General features: G+C 53.6%; 1 protein-coding gene across 1 annotated transcript; it reads left to right on the top strand.

Moving 5' to 3' along the window:
- The first annotated feature begins 11813 nt into the window (after positions 1-11813).
- VPS37C (VPS37C subunit of ESCRT-I) lies at positions 11814-14579 on the top strand. The gene is made up of 4 exons (XM_074149225.1): positions 11814-11906; positions 12947-13118; positions 13512-13594; positions 13863-14579. The coding sequence occupies exons 1-4, from the start codon at positions 11814-11816 to the stop codon at positions 14577-14579; spliced, it is 1065 nt and encodes a 354-aa protein (XP_074005326.1).
- Positions 14580-14794: the final 215 nt, after the last annotated feature.

Consider the following 14794-nt stretch of genomic DNA (forward strand, 5'->3'; position numbering starts at 1 on the left):
GGTATGAAGGGTCCTGGGGCTGCTCCAGATCATCCCTGCCCCACTGTGAAGAGTTGTCAGGGTGGAGCCGGTGTGAAGATGTGGGGCTAGCACGGGACTACCAGTCCTTTGGGGTCCCCTGGTCTGTCCCCCCCCCAAGCCCTTTAGGGTCCCCTGGTGTCCCCCATCAGCACTTTGGGGTCCCCTGGTCCCCCGGTTCCCCCCTTTGCTGGCCAGTCTGATCCCGGGAGTTGAAGCCTCACACCCTTCGCGCAGCTCCCGCCCAAGGGTGCACGTCCCTTGGGGGAGCGGGGGACAAAGTTGGTGGCCCCTGGCCACTGCCCTGAGCCCCCCGGGGCTGCCTTGGGGTGAATTAGCTTTATCTTGCACCCACAGCCAACGGGAAAACATGGTTCCTCACCAGTTTTACCTGTTATAGGTGGTGGTTCCTGTTAGTTCAACACAGCCCGTCTCTGTCCGCCTGTCCCAGGGCTCTAGGTGGGGAGGGTGGAAGCCCCACCTCCTCCACCATGGCTGAGCTGAGCCCCCACATCTGCCCCCCTGCCCCTGGGGTCAGCTTAGAATCACAGACTGGTTTTGGTGGGAAGGGACCTTCAAGACCATCCAGTTCCATGATGGGGGGACACCTCCCACCCAGACCACGTTGCTCCAAGCCCCCTCCAACCTGACCTTGAACCCCTCCAGGAATGGGGCAGCCACAGCTTCTCTGGGCAACCTGGGCCAGGCTCTCACCACCCTCACAGCAAAGAAGTTCTTTGAAGATCTCATCTCAATCTCCCCTCTTTCAGTTTAAAACCCTTCCCCCTCCTCCTATGGCTCCCCTCCCTCATCAAGAGTCCCTCCCCAGCTTTCCTGGAGCCCCTTGAGGGACTGGAAGGGGCTCTCAGGTCTCCCTGGAGCCTTCTTTTCTCCAGGCTGAACCGCCCTCAACTCTCTCAGCCTCCTTCGAGCATCTTGGTGGCCCCGCTCCAACAGGTCCATGTCCTTCTGATGCTGGGACTTCATGCACCTTCACCTGCCCCAGGGCTGCCTGTGGAAATGGGACCAGTTGGAGGAAAGATCAGCTCAGGTTGGTTGAATAACGGCAAGGTCGCCCGCGTTGGGTTGTGTCGGAGGCGCCCGGCGTTGGGACCAGGCGTCACAGCCACCGTCACAGCACCACGTGGCTGAGATGTGGCTACCGGCACGGTCACCTTGTCCTGCACTGGGAGGGAAAACAAAACCAGATCCAGCGCCAACGAGCTGGGGACCAGCCCGCCCAATTGGTTTTCCTCCCTCGCTCCCAGTTTCACCCCAGAATAATAAAAGAATTGAGGAGAGATGCTAAATTGCAGTGGGGGAATGAAATGATCACTGGTAGGATCTGATGGGTGATGTTGGGGAGAAAGGGAGGAAAAACCTCAGCAAAAAAAAAGAGGACGGACGAGGGAAAAGGAGGAGCGAGACCCAGGGAGGGCAAAGCCTCTTCCTCCCCAGCACACGGGGGCAAGGGGGTGTTCACTGATCCCCGGGGAACCCCAGCAGGGGGGGCTCTGGGTGATTTTCCCCTGGGCAGCTGCAGAAATGAGGATCAGCTGCTGCAAATCCCGTTGGTATTTAAGGGTGATTCCAAACTGGAGGTTGCTGGTTTGTTTGGTTCTTGCTTGCCCTGTGCTGGGAGCCCTTTGTGAGCTTCCCTGCGCCTAGGGGCTGGTGGAAGACCAGCCTGTTGATGGCCATGCTCATCTCGGGGTGGTTTGGAGAAATGTTAAAGCTCCCACCTGTTCATCTTCCAAGGGCTGAAGCTCAGGAATTCCTCCAGGATGCTGCTTGGGATCTCCTGGGATGGGCACCCATTTCATGCTGCAGCAAGATAATGCCATAGGAGGTCCACAGGAGGTGGTGGCTGGAGCTCCATAGGGCCACTAGCCATGGACACGTGTTGGTGTGGCTCTTGTGTAGAGAGCAAGGTCCTGCTGAGAGGTGGAAACGGTCCTTAGTCCAGGAGGAGGTAACTGGTGGGTGCAGGTGAGGAGCAATGTGATGGGGGAGCAGGGTGGTAGGTGTCCCCTCTCCTTGGGCAGGAATGGAGGTCCTGGTGGTGCTAGGGTGGACTTTCCTTCTTCCATTTGTGGGAAAGTCATTTGCTGGGACACTCGTGGAGCAGATTTTCCCCTCTCCTGGGGCAGGGATGGAGGTCCTGGTGATGCCAGGGTGGACTCTCCTCCATTTGTGGGAAAGGTGTGATCTGAGACACTCCTTGAGCAGACTGTCCCCTCTCCTGGGGTAGGAATGGAGGTCCTGGTGATGCCAGGGTGGACTTTCTTTCCTCAATTTATGGGAAAGGCATTTGCTGGAACACTCCTTGAGCAGACTGTCCACTCTGCTGGGACAGGGATGGAGGTCCCGATGGACTTTCTTTCCTCTATTTGTGTGAAAGGCATTTGCTGGGACACTGGTGGAGCAGAGCACCTCTGCTCAGGGTGGGGTGATGAAGAACTGAGCTGCCTCCAAAGTGGTCTCCAACACCAATGCTCATCCTGCGTTGATTTTGGTAACGAGCAGAAGACACCTGAGAAAGGGAGTGTTGAAGAGCAGTAACATTTCAGGTTCGGCCTCTTCTGAATGCCCAAACTTCATCCCAAATCCGGGAATTGTGTTCACCTCATGAAGACACAAAGCAGGTTTTCAGTCTTCTGCTGCAGACCCCTTCCTGCACACAATTTCTGCTGAAACAGGGCTCCACATGCAAAGTTGTAATGACTGAGGATCAGGATTTCGTTATTTTTTTTTCAATGTAAAGAAGTAATTTGTCAAACTATGAGCGGTTCTGGGCTGAGCACATTCTTCTGTCAATAGATCCCATCGCTAAGAGCCAATGAAAAACTGTGTGTATTCAGACAGGCATTGATTTTTTGGATGCGTCATTACCCACAGCGTGAAGAAGTTGTGGAATTTGGCCCCAGAAAAACCTCAGACCAAATATTTAGCACCATTAAGGAACAAAAGAAATGGGGGAGGATGGAAAATAATCACTTTCGGGGTGTGAAATGACTTTCCCATAGGGCTGCGGCTCTCAACAGGGACTTGGCATCGCCGTTCCCTTCCATCCATGGAAGTATGGAATCCAGGGGAGGGATTTTGCTGGAAAAACACATGAGCTTGGTCTTTTTGGGGCTGGAAGTGGTGGTGGCTCACGCTGGTGGCTCTGGAGGTGAGGGTCCTCTCCCTCCCAAGGTGGTTGAAAGTGGCAGCCTGGCCAGACGGACGGATTTCAGCCCTTTCCTGCTGCGCCGAGCTTCCCCATGCCGGTGACAGGGTGAATCAGTGGCTGCACCCTCTTTCCCAAGCCCCTTCCACCCCAGGCGCCCTCCAGTCTTAATTAATGAGGGTTTTCAGAGCCCTCTGGGGAAGCTCAGCCCCTTGGAATCCGGAGGCAGACGTGGTGTGACCCGTCATCCTGGTTTGAGCGATGCAGGATTCATTTCTCCTTCAGTAATTTTAATTTTCAGTAAGGTCTCTTCGAATGCCTGGGAAAACTGCATTTTTAGAAGAGTCTAGTGTTCTGAATTGGTGAAAATATTTACTTTACAGCCAGCTCTGGGGTGGGGGTTTCAAAGTCTCAGTGATTTCGAGGTGTGGGGACGAGGAGGAGCGAGACCCGGGCGCTTGACCCAAGCTGCCAACGGGGTTATTTCATACCACGAACGTTAAATTCCATAGAAATTAGGAAGTTTGCTGAGGAGTTTTCTCTCTCTCCTTTAATGGCTGCCACCCTGAGAACTTGCCCTGGCGCTGGAGCCCTGAGCCCTTCCATTCCTCCCGAAGCTGCAGCGCTCGCAGTGTCCCACACCGGCTGTCCCTGCTGGGAGGGACCAGCTTCCTGGGATGGGATGGGGATAGTCCTGGTGTATTTTATATCAATATCGGGATCAGTATTGGTTCTTTAGTGCTATTAATGTTAATTATTTCGTCTCATGCTATTAAATCTGTTTATATTTCAACCCGCAGGTTCTTCTATTTTTTCCTGATTCTCCATCCCAGGTGGGGAGGGGTCATCAGGTGAGAGAATAATTGTCCAAACTTCATCTAAATAAGTTGTTGTGGGTTCTTCAAGGGGGAAATCAGCAGCACAAAGCGCCTGGTGGGTTCATGGTGTTGTCAAAGACGGGGATGGCTCCGCAGACAGGCTCGTGGTGCCATCGAAGGGGGATGCAGTGCAAAAAGGAGCCAGGCTCAGGCCAACGGGACATTTCCAACCTTGGGAGAGAAATGGAAGGAACGAGACACGCTGGATTCCAGAAAAATCTACCCTTTGGCCCCCAAAGGGAGCAAGGAAACCCTGAGGAAACTCCAAAACCAAGCTGCGAAGGGCTCAAAACACCACTCTGTCATGTCCCCACTGTGGCAGAGGGGAGGGCAGGGGGCAGGCAGTGCTGGGGGGGCCACTGGGCACCCAGTTTGGGTGCCCAGTTTTGGGTGGCCGCTCTGTTGTAGCTCAGCTTGGCGGCAGAGGGCACCAAACCATGCGGAGATCCCCAAAGCTCAGTTGGAGGAATGGATCCGGAGGCTTTTCATTGTGGTTTCCCTGTTCCCGATGCAGCTGTGGCCAGGTTCGGATTCCTGTTCGATAAAATCCTCCAAGATTTATGCTTGTGTCCAGAAAAATGTGAGATTTTGATGTCTGAGAGAGACTGGAGTTGACTCCCTGCGTGCAGAGGAGCTCACAAGGAGCTTGGGCTCTGCAGAAGAATTAAACCACTCATAAAAAGGACTGAAATAAAGCCCCCGGTGGCCCCAGATGGTCTGGGGGGACACCAGCTGGTGGCTGGACTGGTGGTGGTTGACCTCAAAGGTGGAAAAGTTGGGTGGTGACTACAGTGTCCCCCTGCCGAGAGGGGACATGGTGGCACAGGAATGGTGACAGCAATGTTTTACGCTTCCAGTGATCGGCAGCAATTTGTGGGCAAAGAGATTGTCCCTAAAAAAGGTTACACAAGACACGGTGGATGTAATTCCTAAGGTTCCGTGAGCAATTTACATCACCAATAAGAGGAGACAGGCACCTCCAAAAGCTGCTTTGGCTCCAAGATGGGCCCTCGAGCGGCAAATTCCCGTCAGGAATGCAAGGTCCGTTGCGAATTATGCCACCAATCCCCATGGCCAGGTGCCTGAAAGTCTCTGTGGGAGACGCACAAGATTAGGGAACGCCACTGCTGCAGATTTCCAGACTTTGCTGACTAAGCTCAGGGACAGCTTTATCCGACTTCCACACTCAGGCTTGAAAAACTCTGCCCGGAAAATGAAAAATTAAAAAAAATCACCTTCTTGAGATATAGATTATCTTGGTAAGTGCAAATGAAGGAAGTAAACTTGTTTTCCAGTCCCTTGTTCCTGGTTTTTCCTGTTCTTCCCCTAACGGTATTATCACACGTCACAGAAGTGCTTTATCGGAGCTGTCAGATGAAAGGCACAAGGGCTGGTTTGAGGCTCCTCGGGTGTCAAATTCCTCTGATTAAGGTAAAAATAGTCGATTAATTTACCCAGGAAGCCCCCAGAGGTTCTTGCCGAGCTGGTGGTGGGATGCTGTGGGCGGCCAAGGCCACCGCTCTGCCTGCGGTGGGTGACGCTGGAGGGTGACAAACACGTTGGGTGACCTTGGTCTGTGGTTTGTTAAATCGGTGAACGTTAGATTCTCTGACCAGATCGCCGAGATAGCGGCTGGACCACGGGGACCACGAAGCTTCCTGGTTGTCCAAGGGCGAGGAACTGGTTAGACTGTGGCTTTCGCGAGCAGACAGGCAGACAGATGGCCGGGATGTGGCGCTGAGAAGACAGAAGCGGCGCTTTCTGATCAACTCCCCGTGAAAAAGAAGGGTGGGATCCCGAGAAAGGCTCTTCCGTCGTGTGAATCCTTTCCCTATTGAGGAACACAGGTAACACCCGCTTGAAAACAAACAGGTTAAAAGAAGAAAGAACAACGCTATCGATTATTCCCCCCCCCTTTCATTGGGAAAGGCTCCAAATTTCACTTGACTCCCGGGCTCAGAAGGAACATTCAATCAAAACCACAACTGAACTTGGCCCCGATAATCAGTAAAAGGTGAAATCCCACAAAGGATGAGATCAAGCCCTTCGCACGCGAGGGGTGGTGGGGTTGTTTTTTAACCTTTGGCTAATTGCATGTTAATTTGCTCTCTGGTCTTACCCTGCCCCCCACCCCCCCACTTGGGAGCCCCAAACAACATCAGCTGCGCTAACGAAGTCCTGCAAAGTTTCCATTTCACTCCAAAACACTTCTTAAATCACGGTTTCACTTCCTCGGGGGAGCGAGACCTCGAACTGACCTCAGCTGCTCTGTGCCACTTGGTGAAATTTTGCATTTTTAACTGTTTTCAGTCATTTTTGGCTCACGGCGTGTGCTGGGTATCGGCCTCTGAGTATTTCACCTGATAAAGCAACAGTGATGTATCATAAGGACCAGCTGAAACCACTTCTTATACAAATTAAGTAAATTAGTCAGGCACATCCTTCAGCATTAACCAGAAAAATAGCAATTTATCACATTTTTGATTGCTGGGTAACACTTTACTATATAAACCGGATACTTTTCCCTTCCTCCGTTGCAAAGAACATATTTGAACCCAACTTAGTTCATCCTCTGCTTAGTCCTTACGTTTTAATATAAATTGTGAACTAAATTTAACGATTATAAGGGCTCCGGCCCTTCTGCGTCCGTGGAGACGGCTCCTCAAACGAGCCTTGTGAAAAATATCCATCTCCCTTTGGAAAGTCAAGCTCCTTTTCTTGCAACGCCACCGGGGTTTGACCCGGTTATCGGCCCCGCCACGAACAAACCCGCCCTTGATTAAACCGTGAGGGGACCCATTAGGATTCCCGTGACTCGTTATTTATTACACACCAGCCAAGGCGGCCTCACGTGGTGCGTGGCTCTGGCAGGGACGAGGTGCCTTTTCCCCGAGATACCGGGGATATTGCAGCCCTTCTCCGACACCTGGGTGACCTTGCCCAGCCTCTTGCCACCTCCTCCACGTTCCTCTCTCTCCCCCTCGGCACCTCCAGCTCGTCTCATCCCGCAACGAGGAGCTTTTCCTTATCCCCGCTCGTGTCTGCGGGATGGGGAATTGCGGGTGGAAAAGCCGAGGCTGGCTTGGCGTCGAGGGTGAGGGGCTCTCAGAGCTTCCTCTGTCTCCTGCTTCCTCTCTCTCCTCCTCCTCCTCCTCTATCTCCACACAAGGAAGACCTGACGCAGGTCTTCAGCAGGGATTTGCTTTTCTCTCTTGGTTCCAGCTGCACCACCTGGGGGGAAAAAAAAAAAAAGCCGTAATGTGGATTTTTGGCACGTTGCTGAGGTCTGTACGTTCTGCCTCAGTGCTCCGTATCCGATATCTCACCGCCTCCGCTTCTCTGTCCTCTCTTCTCTTGCCCTTCCACCAACCCTTACCCCCCATCTCCCCCTCTGCTACATCTTTACTGCCACTCACCTCACGTCCCCTCCATCCCTTTACCCATCACTGAAGTTTTAATTTCATTTTCATTTCTCACAGGGCTGGACGTACCCAGATTACAGCCAAGAGAATTCCAAGTCACACCAAACAACAGGCGTTTTGAGTGTCTGTAGCACCAGCATGAGATCATAGAACCATAGAAGGGTTTGGTCTGGAAAGGACCTTGAAGATCATCCAGTTCCATGATGGCGGGACACCTCCCACCAGACCAGGTTGCTCCAAGCCTCCTCCAACCTGGCCTTGAACCCCTCCAGGGATGGGGCAGCCACAGCTTCTCGGGGCAACCTGGGCCAGGCTCTCACCACCCTCACAGCAAAGAAGTTCTTCCCCACATCTCAGCTCAATCTCCCCTCTGTCAGTGTCAAACCCTTCCCCTTCCTCCTATGGCTCCTCTCCCTCATCAAGAGTCCCTCCCCAGCTTTCCTGGACCCCCCTTAGGGACTGGAAGGGGCTCCAAGGTCTCCCCGGAGCCTTCTCTTCTCCAGGCTGAAGCCCCCCAACTCTCTCAGCCTGTCCTCACAGCAGAGGGGCTCCAGCCCCCCCAGCATCAATGGTCTGCGGAGAACAGCGTCCCTCCTTGCTCTTAGACCTCCGCAAAACAGGGACAGCGGGAGGAAGCTGCCTGAGTGGGAGACCCCGGTGAGGTCGTGAGGAGGCAGAAACCCCCTCAAATCTCACCGCGAATCCAACCCGAAGCCGCTACGCCTGAATTTTCAACCAGCTGCCTGCTCCGCGGACGAGGGTGAGCTGTGCTGTAATGCCCTCCTTTTAACTCTTTGTCGTAACGATTCATCTCGCCCCATCGTTTGTCTGTGGCTCTACAGCTTCCCGGCTTTTAGGAACAGGCTGGTGAAGGCAAAAGTGTCCGAGCAGCAGCTGCCTCTCAGGGCTCACGTGGAGACTTTGCATCTATGTATGGAATTTATATTATATATTAGTATATTATATGTTAGTATTAGTACCTCCTACCTGTATTTGATGGGTTAGTAATTTACGTAACGTTACACCCTCAAGTTATAGCTACCACATGCCCAAGGGAAGAGTGTTCACCTGGGCAAGGGTCTTCCTGACCTATGGATGTGTATTTTTAGTGTTGTAATTAAAGTAGTTCAGCTTAGGACACTGAGAATTTTCACTTTCCTTTAGCCAAGTTGGCTAAGCTTCTCAAAATGCATAGATTAGTAGCATCCTCAGGGTCTTTATGCTCAATGGGCTTCCTCGAGAGTGATACAATACATGCCTCCCTTGATTAGGAGCTCTTTTCATTAGCAGGCTTGATAAATTTAAGGATGGAAGCCTCATTATTCGTGAGAACACACATAAGGCCTTATAACATTTAAAGGATATCCTATCCAGAGGAGCTGGCAAACCTGTTACTTGCAGTGCTCAAGCTCAGGCCGTACCCAGCTACTTGCTACGATGAGTTGAGACGTATCGCTAACACCAAATAATTTAGCAGGCTGACATCAAGTACCAGGAAAGCACAAAATTAAATTAAATTAAATTTAAAAAGGTAGGCAGCAGGGGGAAGGGACCAGAGCGTCAGGGCAGGCCCTGCATGATACGAACAGGTAGGATGTAAAGGCTCAAGCAGGCCACAGCTCGAGGAGAGCCACACTGACAGATAAAGACACGTTATTTATTTAAAAAAAAAAAAAAAAAAAAAAAGGCACAATATTTATAAAATACCGCCGCACTCTACCGGCACGGCAGCCCTGAAGCCCAGGCCGCGGCGCCCCCCTCACCCCCACAAGATGGCGGCGGCGGGATGTACCACCCGCCTCCTTCCCTCCCCTCCCCCCCCCCGCCCTGGCCTCGGGGTGGTACATCCCACTTCCGCTCCCGCGCCGGAAGCCGGAAGTACCCGGTGGAGGGAGGGCCCCGGTTGCGCGGCGGTGAGTCCCGGGCGGGCGCGGCGGAGCCGGTAACGGGGTTACACCCGGTGTCTTGCAAAGGGAAGGCGGGCCCCGCTCGTCCCGACGCTTCCCCCGGTGTTCACGGCCCCTCCGGTGGGCGATTGTAGCTGTTACCTGCCGGGACCTCCGGGCGGAAGGTGGGGGGGGTTCGGCCGGGCCTTGTACCGGGAGCCGCGGGGGAAGCCCAGTTTCGCCCGCTCCCTCCCGGTTGCCTTTTCCCCGCAGTTGCAGTTTCCCCCCCCCATCTCCCAGGACGGGCCTGGTGTTGGTGGAGCAGCCTCTGCCGTGTCCCGGTAGGAGAGTGGCCCCGAGCGGCTCCGCTGCCCCGGGGTGGCGGGACGCGGAGGCCTTGGGCAGACACCCCCAGGGCTGCGGGGAGGGTTTCCCTAACAGGGCACAGAGCACCGAGGGGGTGACCGGGGCGCGGCAGTCCTGCGGGCAGCCCCCCAGCCTTTCCGAGCCGTAGGGACCCACGCGTTGCCCCTCGGAGAGGCAAAGTGTCACCTCGCTGGCTGCCTCTTACCGGGACGCTGCTAAAAACCGGTGAGATCCGTGAGGAGAGAGCCCCAGCCACGTGCTGGTGCCTGGCCAGAGCCAGGACAGTGCCCAGCTCTTTGTGTCCCCTCTCCTGTGGGCTGTTGGGACGCTTCCCCAGACCATCCCTGACCTCTGCGCCCGGAGATTGAGCTTCCCATTTGATATTATCCCTGCTTTTTCCTTCTTAAACTCTGTGAGCCTCATTAATGACCAAAAAAAAAAAAAAACCCATAAGTTTATTTCTGTTCGTAGAGTGATGAAGTTCCCTATGTATACATGTACTAAAGGGGCTAATCTCCCAGTTTTTAGGTGGTTTTTGCTGGGACGGGTTTGGCTGGATGCTGGGTGAAGAGATTTGGTAACCCTCAGCCTCACCGTGTCCTGCTGTGTTAGGTGCGGAGGCTGATGCAACGTTCCCAGAGTGATATCGTTGGGATGTCTCACCCGGGTGAAAGGTAGAAGAACCAGGAGCAATTTAGGACGCCGCTGAAATCCCCATCGCCTGTTTGGTACGGCCCTTTCCCAGTGCGGGAATTCCTCTGCTCCTGTGTTTCTTGTTGGTTTTTTAGTGTATTCCCACATTCCTGCATCCCACCTGGGACACGAAGAGCTAATAATTACTAAATATTATCAGACAGCCCAGATTATTTGGAATAAGTCATGGATGTAGTGCAGAAAATCCATTATTTTCACCAATTTTAGACATATTTCACTGATTTTTCAAGTCGAGTGATGACCTTTTGGGTCATTGAGTCCAACCAACAAACCGAAACTGCCAAAGCCACCACTGAATCTCGTCCCTCAGCACCACGTCCACTTTAAATACCTCCAGGGATGGGGACTTAAGCACACGTGAATAATTCCATCATTTAACGTTTCCTAAGGGAAAACACGGTGAAGGAAGCGATGGCACCACGTGGCTGGTAAAGAAAACGCTTAGAAAACGCATCAAATGAGACAGGAACTGGGGAGGTACGGGAGGGCACGGGTGGCGACCAGAATGCTATGGGGTTGGAAGGGACCTCTGGAGATCATCTCCTCCAACCCCCTGCCAGAGCAGGTCCACCCAGAGCAGGTCCCACAGGAATGTGTCCAGGTGGGTTTTGAATGTCTCCAGAGATGAGACTCCACCACCTCTCTGGGCAGCCTCTTCCAGGGCTCTGCCACCCTCAAAGTGAAGAAGTTCCTCCTCATGTTTAGGTGGAACTTCTTATGGTCAAGTTTGTGCCCGTCCCCTCTTGTCCTGTCCCTGGGCACCACTGGAAAAAAGACTGGCCCCATCCTCCTGACACCCACCCTTTAAGTATTTATAGGTGTTGATCAGATCCCCCCTCAGTCTTCTCCTCTCCAGACTAAAAAGACCCAAGTCCCTCAGCCTTTCCTCATCAGAGAGATGCTCCAGGCCCCTCATCATCTTTGTAGCCTTCTACTGTACCCTCTCCAGCAGTTCCCTGTCCTTCTGGAACTGGGGAGCCCAGAACTGGTCCCAGTGCTCCAGATGGGGCCTCCCCAGGGCAGAGCAGAGGGGGAGGATGACCTCCCTCCACCTGCTGGTCACACTCTTCCTGATGCAGCAAATAATCCTTCCAAAAAGGATTAAAAAAAAAAAAAAAAAAGTCAGTTTCCCAAGCAGGAAGGAATAGAAATGTTCTATTTTTCTTCTCACTCTGCCCTTGGCCTCGCTGATTCTTTCTATCGCAGGGGGAAGCGCTCTGGTGTAGCTCTTTCAAGCAGTTTAGCAAAGCTGGGTTTAAATCCCTAATAGGATTAGTACCTATTTGCAGTTGGCTTTAGAAAAAACCTCGTCTTTAGTTGACTTCTTTTCCCTGTCTTAGGAGCTCTCTCTGGGAGGATGGACAGCCTGAGGAACCGGACGGTGGAGGAGCTTCAGGAGCTGCAGGACAATGCAGAGGAGATCGAACGCCTGGCCCTGGAGTCGCAGGAGGTACGTGGGGACGGCGTGGCTCTGGCTGGGCATCGTTAGTCTAACGAGGAGCGGCTGGGGGAGCTGGGGGTGTTCAGCCTGGAGAAAAGGAGGCTGAGGAGAGACCTTCTTGCTCTCTACAACTCCCTGAAAGGAGGGTGTAGCCAGGGGGGGTCGGTCTTTTATCCCACATACCAAGCGATAGGATGAGGAAACAGCCTCAAGCTGCGCCAGGGGAGGTTTAGGATGGATATTAGGAAAAATTTTTACACTGAAAGGGCTATTAAGCCTTGGAACAGGCTGCCCAGGGAAGTGGTGGAGGCACCATCCCTGGAGGTATTCAAAAGACGGGTTGACATAGTGCTTAGTGACATGGTTTAGTTTTTATCAGGGGTAGGTTGATGGTTGGACTAGATGATCTTAAAGGTCCCTTCCAACCTGGACAATTCTATGAATAGGAAAAATTTCTACACTGAAAAGGTTATTAAGCCTTGGAAGAGGCTGCCCAGGGAAGTGGTGGAGTCTCCATCCCTGGAGATAATTAAAAGCTGGGCAGACGTGGTGCTGAGGGACATGGGTTAGTGGTGGCTTTGGCAGTTTTGGGTTGTTGGTTGGACTCGATGATCCGAAAGGTCATAAAATGGTTTGGGTAGGAAGGGACCTTGAAGATCATCCAGTTCCATGATGGGGGGACACCTCCCACCAGACCAGGTTGCTCCAAGCCCCCTCCAACCTGGCCTTGAACCCCTCCAGGGATGGGGCAGCCACAGCTTCTCTGGGCAACCTGGGCCAGGGTCTCACCACCCTCACAGCAAAGAAGTTCTTCCCCAGATCTCATCTCAATCTCCCCTCTTTCAGTGTCAAACCCTTCCCCCTCCTCCTATGGCTCCCCTCTCTCATCAAGAGTCCCTCCCCAGCTTTCCTGGAGCCCCTTGAGGGACTGGAAGGGGCTCCAAGGTCTCCCCGGAGCCTTCTCTTCTCTGGGCTGAACCCCCCAACTCTCTCCCTTCCAACCTGGAGACAATTCCATGATTCTATGACCATCCCGTCTCCTTCCCCAGGTTCAGGAACTGCAGCTGGAGCGGGAGATGGCCTTGGCCGCCAACCGCAGCTTGGCCGAGCAGAACCTGAAGTTCCAGGCGCCGCTGGAGACGGGCCGCACCGAGCTCTCCAGCAAATACGAGGAGCTGCAGAAGCTGGCTGAGCGCTGCAAAGAGCAAAAAGCCAAACTGGGTGAGCTTCTGCAAACCTTGCGCCTTTTCCGACGATGTCACGTGGGCTGGAGTCAGTGCAACATCCTTCCCTTTCGCTTCTGGCCGTACTGAGCAGAGAGAAGCTCGCTACGGTGGCGGCGGAAAAGGACTTCGCTGCCTGTAAAATCTATATTTTCCTATTTCCTGGTAAAATTCAGCCGGATAGATCAAGGATGCTGTCCTTGGAAAATGACCTTTCTTGTGCAGCAGTGGATAAATTCTTTCCTCTTCACGTTTTCTCTTTGCATCAGGAGTTTCCGAGGCGGGATGAGTTCTTTTTCTCTCAAAGGGAGTGCAATGGAGCTCTTTGTTAATATTTTTGCCCCTTTTTATGTTTTAACGTTTCGCTCCCCTGCTCTCTTTGTTTCTCCAGAGAAATTTTCCGCAGCGATGCAGCCTCAGACCTTGCTGGATCTCCTGCAGGTGGAAAGCCAGAAGATCGAAGAGGAGTCCGAGGTGAGTTTAAGCTTTAAATCCATTAACAATTCAAGTGATTAGTCCTCAAAGACTTAAAGTTACGCTCCCGAGACTCGTCTATATCCTTTATCGAAGACATAAAGGGTTATCTCTTTGGAGTTTGGCGTCGTTGCTCCAAAAAAATTGGCTTGTTCTTTGGTTTGTGGTTCAACAGTTCCCTGCGTGTCTCTGAGAGACGTAAATCCTAAGCTTGGTTCGAGGAAGAAGAGTAGAGGGATGAAGTGCTGATGTTTGTTTTCCCTTCCAGAAAATGGCCGAGAAATTCCTGGAGGGCGAAGTTCCCCTGGAGACGTTTCTGGAACGCTTTTCCGGGATGAGGAAATTGTCCCACTTGCGCCGGGTCAGAGTCGAAAAGCTCCAGGAGATCCTGAGGAAGCTGGAAACGTCGCAGGAGCCCGGCAGGGACTCTCAGCAGCCGCCACCTCCTCACGTACCTGCGCCCACGGACCCCCCAAAGCCTCAACCCTTTCCTTCGGGGGCTCCTTCCTTCCCCTTGCCCTATAGCCCGACCCCCACCATGCCGGTGGGTCCCACAGCCCACGGAGCTCTCCCTCCGGCTCCTTTCTCTGCCCCCCCAGTCACCGTGGGGCACGTTGCATCCTCCCAGCCCACCTATCCGTACCCTCCAGGTCCCGGAAACCCACCGGACTCGGCCCCAGGGTATCCCAACCCCCCCCCGGGGGGCTCATCTCCAGCTCCGGGCTATTCCTGGTCTCCATCCAGGGCCCCCCCTCAGCTCCCACCATTTCCTGGCTCTCGTCCTTCTCCTCCTCCTCCCCCCAGACCCGGGTACCCTCCCTATTTTCCCCCCGGGGCAGGGAGACCACAGTGTCCTTACCCAACCCAGCCCCCTCTCCCCAGTTTCCCAATCCCCCCGCAGCCTCCCTATCCTTCTGGCCCCCCCCGACCCTTTGGATACCTCCCCCCTCCGAACCCTCAGCGCCCCGCTTGGCCTGGCTACTAAATGGGGACTCCTGGGGGAGTGTCTTCTGCCCTCTCCGCTTATTTTTGTGGACTGAGGAAGAGGAGCAAGTCGAGAAAATTGCTCTTGGAGAAGGGACAGTAGCGGCTCCGGGGGGGGGGGAGGGGGGGTCAGACAGGCTGATTCTCCCCCCCGCGGGCTGCAATTCGGTGAGGATGGCTGGCGGGATGAATTGGTGGCTTCCAAATGGGCTCGTC

This window comes from Numenius arquata, chromosome 6 (genome assembly GCF_964106895.1).
Source record: "Numenius arquata chromosome 6, bNumArq3.hap1.1, whole genome shotgun sequence".
Classification (NCBI taxonomy): Eukaryota; Metazoa; Chordata; class Aves; order Charadriiformes; family Scolopacidae; genus Numenius; species Numenius arquata.